The sequence below is a fragment of the Colobus angolensis genome, unplaced genomic scaffold, assembly GCF_000951035.1.
Source record: "Colobus angolensis palliatus isolate OR3802 unplaced genomic scaffold, Cang.pa_1.0 Scaffold96, whole genome shotgun sequence".
Taxonomy (NCBI): Eukaryota; Metazoa; Chordata; class Mammalia; order Primates; family Cercopithecidae; genus Colobus; species Colobus angolensis.
The window spans coordinates 2,075,842-2,079,562 of record NW_012123598.1 but is presented as its reverse complement, the minus strand read 5'-3'; the positions used below and the strand labels follow the sequence as shown (position 1 = coordinate 2,079,562).

Below are 3,721 nucleotides of genomic sequence, written 5' to 3'. Positions count from 1 at the left end.
AAAAAAAAAAAAAAAAAAAGAAATCACTATCTGTGACTAATGGCTATACTGGACAGTGCAGCTCTGAAGTGACACAGCAGCCAGCTCTGGTAGGGTATGTCTTTTCCCTTGCCAAGCCCTGCTACCCCAAGCCAGTTATCATGAGCTGAATACAGCCCTTAGGTGTATTAGGGCAGAGAAGTGATTTTGAACCAAATCTGGCTACTGCTCAGAGTATCTCCCACTGAATGCTTTTCACACCTACAAATCCAGGGAATCACTTCCAAATCTAGGGAATCGAATCTCCCAGGAGGGAGTCCAGGAGCCTGTACTTTTTTTTCTGAAGCATTGCCAGGCTTGTAGACTGCGTAAAACTGTGCCTTAGAGAGGTTTTTTTGTACTGATATTTGTCCTTGTTAAGATTTTGGAATAGCAGAGAGAGATTTGTGAGTGTGGTAATCTCTTCCTGAGACCTATGAGGAGAAGGGTGAGGCTGGATGAGAAAGAGTGCAGTGCTTGATTAGTAATGTCTGCCAGGGGCACAGACCTGAAGAAGGAACAGGGAGTGATGTTCATTTGCCTTTCTGGCTCCAGACAGGATGTCCCTGCTGTACAGTGTGGGTGTAGGGATCTCTATCCTCTTTGTCGCTAAATTTATTCTCTCTCTACTCTTTCTAACACAACATGGTTATGCTGGTCCCAGGGCCCTTGTACATGCTGTTCTCACTGCCTGGAATGCTTGTAGGTCTATTTATCTGTCAGGTCCTTGGAAACCCTTCCCCAAATCTGGCCCCCTGGCTCATCAGTGACCCTCTTCCACCCTCCTCCTTTAAAGCCTATGGTTCACAGCACACTTAGGGTCTACATATAACTTGTGTGTTGTCTGTCTCCCCACCAGCTAAGGAAGATGAAAATAGCGACCACATTGGTTTTGCTCACAGCTGTATTTCCAGGGTCCAGCATTTTCCAGACTTCTCCTGAGCCACACTCTTTCTGCTTCTCCGTGCTCCAGTCACACTGGCCTTCCTCCAGTTCCTCCAAAGCCTCCTTTGCTTCCTTGAAAGTGCACATCTTGTTCCCTGGATCCAGAAAGCCTCAGACCTCAGAGGCAGATCATTCCTCACCTTTTTCTCTGGAAAACCATCCCTGACCCCATCCCCGATCCAGACTGCTTCAGATCTCTCTTGCATGAGTCTCAGAATATGGTTATCCTCCCTCCTCAGATGTCTCAGCTGCAACCTAACATTGATTAACCTGGTTGTTCAGTTCACATCTCCCACATTTGACTCGAGGCCATACAAGGGGTGGACTGTATCTGTTTTGTTCCCTTAGCTAACTTTCTTTCCCCAGAGAGCCTAGCACCGTACCTAAATACAGTAGGTACTCATGAAATGGTTCGGTTGAACCACAACCTACTGGTGGGCGGGGGTGAGGCCTCGGGGGCTGTGAATTGTTGCATCAACTAAGGAGCTCCCCTTTCATCCTAAGGATCAAAGGATTTAAGCAGGAGTCACCTGGTCACTCTGTGATAGATGCAGAGGCTGGATATAAGGGAGAGAGACAGGAGGGAGGAAGACCACTGAGAAAGCCGGGGCCAACATTCAGGATGTGAAGTCCTGACCAAGGCAGATGCATGGGGACAGAGAGGACAGCCAAGTGTGAAAGACCATCGGTAGATGTCTGGTTTTCTTCACCCTGGTTGTGCAAGTGTCTGGCACATAGACAAGAGTGTGACCTAGCCCATCCCATCTTCTACCTCACCTCCTTCCACCCCAACCCCACAGTCTCCCATCGCTTCTTAGAACACAGCACACTCTTTCCTTCCTCAGGGCCTTTGTGCTTGCTGTTCCTGTTGCCTGGAATGCTCTTCCCAGGGAGGCTTACTGCAGGTCGGCTCAAGTGTCACCTGCCCTAACCTTCCCCACCCTGTCTGAAGTAGTCCATAGCTCTCCTCTCTTTACTCTCACACATTGATTTGTATTGTTTGTTTGTCTGTTTGTTTGAAGACTGAGTCTCGCTCTATCACCCAGGTTGGAGTGCAGTGGTGCAATCTCGCCTCACTGCAACTTCTACCTCCCGGGTTCAGGGGATTCTCCTGCCTCAGCCTCCCAAGTAGCTGGGATTACAGGTGCATGCCACCACGCCTGGCTAATTTTTGTATTTTTAGTAGTGACGGGGTTTCACCATGTTGGCCAGGATGGTCTCGATCTCTTGACCTCAAGATCTGCCCACTTTGGCCTCCCAAAGTGCTGGGATTACAGACGTGAGCCACTGTGCCCGCCCAGTATTTTTTTGTTTCTTAAAATGTCCTTCCTAACACTTATCTTTTTCCAGGACACTCTTGCCTGCATACTTGCTTTCTTGCTTCTTGTCTACTTGGCTACTGACCACCTCCAAAGGAAAGTAAGTTCTCTGAAGGCATGGAATTTGCTTTTGCCTTGGCAACACAGCCGTTTGGTGCAGAGAAAGCTGATAGTCACTGAATAAAGGAATTAAGTATATACCTGATAACCACTGAATAAAGGAATTAAATATATACCTGATGAACCTATTTCTTAAAACAGTAAGGAAGGAAAGGATAAACACTAGATTGCAGATGCTGGTGCGTGCACGCGGGGTACTGGCAGGGAGATGGGGGAGGGGAGGAGCCTATAGATGGGGAAATTTACTATGAATGTTCTAGTCGGTGGCTTGGTGGGGACTGAATGAGAAACACCTCATGCCTTCAAGGGTCAGGGTGCTTTGGTGGGGAGGGGCGGACATTTTCTAACGGGAGGAGGTGGTCGCCTAGGCATTGGGCCAGCTTCCTTTTGCCCAGAGCACGGTGGGGCGCGGGATCCCAGCGGAGTCCAGACCAGGGAGGCCAGCCTGGGGCCAGCCTGTGGGACTCACCTGGTGGTGCAGCAGGCCGGTGGAGTCGCGGAACCCCTTGGGGCAGGCGGAGCAGCGGTAGGGCCGCTCCCCGGTATGCGAGCGCAGGTGGTTGGCTAGGTTGAAGCTGTGCTTGAAGCCCTTGCCGCAGCGCGGACACGCGTGGGGCTTGAGCGCTGTGTGTCGGGCAAAGTGGCGCCGCAGGTCTGAGCGGTAGCGAAAGCTCTTGCCACATTCACTGCAGTGAAATGGGACCCGGGGGGCGGCAGCGGTGGGCGGTGCTGGTGCAGGGGTTGGGGCCGGGACGTCATCCATGGTGGCGGGGAATACAGTGGTGTGTGGGGGCTCTCTCTGGAGTAGGGAGGAGACAGAGGAGCAGGTGAGGGGGTAGGGTCCCCATCAGCCCTCTCCTCCCAGGCTCCCAGACCCACCACCTGTCCCCTGGGAGAGCCTCCCACTGCCCACCTCTCTAAGCCCCTCTCATTGTTCTTTCAAATCCTCCTACTCCCTTAGAAACCCTTCTCCCTCTGCTCCACTCCTCTGGCAATCTTCCTAATCACTTCCCAGTCTCCTCACTCCACGGAGTGTTTTTAAGCCTTTCTCCCTCTTCGCCAATGCGCGGCCATTCCTCTCTGTGCCCCTCCCGCTGTAATTTAAGCCTCTCCCATTCTTCCTACTCCCTTCAAAGCCCCCCACACTGTTCCCTAAGCATCTTGTATTCTTTGCCAAGCCCTTTTCCCTCCAAAAGGCCCTCCCACTCCCCTCTGAGCTCCTCCCACTCCTCTTCCAGGATGACTACTTAGCGAATGGGAGGGCAAAGATTTGGGGCTAAGCACACTGGAGTCATCTTTGCAGGGAGACCAGAACTAGT

General features: G+C 51.6%; 1 protein-coding gene across 1 annotated transcript in view; it reads right to left on the bottom strand.

Moving 5' to 3' along the window:
• FIZ1 (FLT3-interacting zinc finger 1) overlaps positions 1 to 3,721 on the bottom strand; it is a 7,129-nt gene that overhangs the window by 2,187 nt on the left and 1,221 nt on the right. Inside the window, exons 2-3 of the mRNA XM_011932581.1 lie at positions 2,872 to 3,201; positions 919 to 1,035 (exon numbers count right to left, since the gene is read on the bottom strand). Of these exons, the coding sequence (XP_011787971.1) occupies positions 919 to 1,035; positions 2,872 to 3,165 (411 nt within the window). The 5' untranslated portion in view covers positions 3,166 to 3,201. The remainder of the gene's footprint in view (positions 1 to 918; positions 1,036 to 2,871; positions 3,202 to 3,721) is intronic.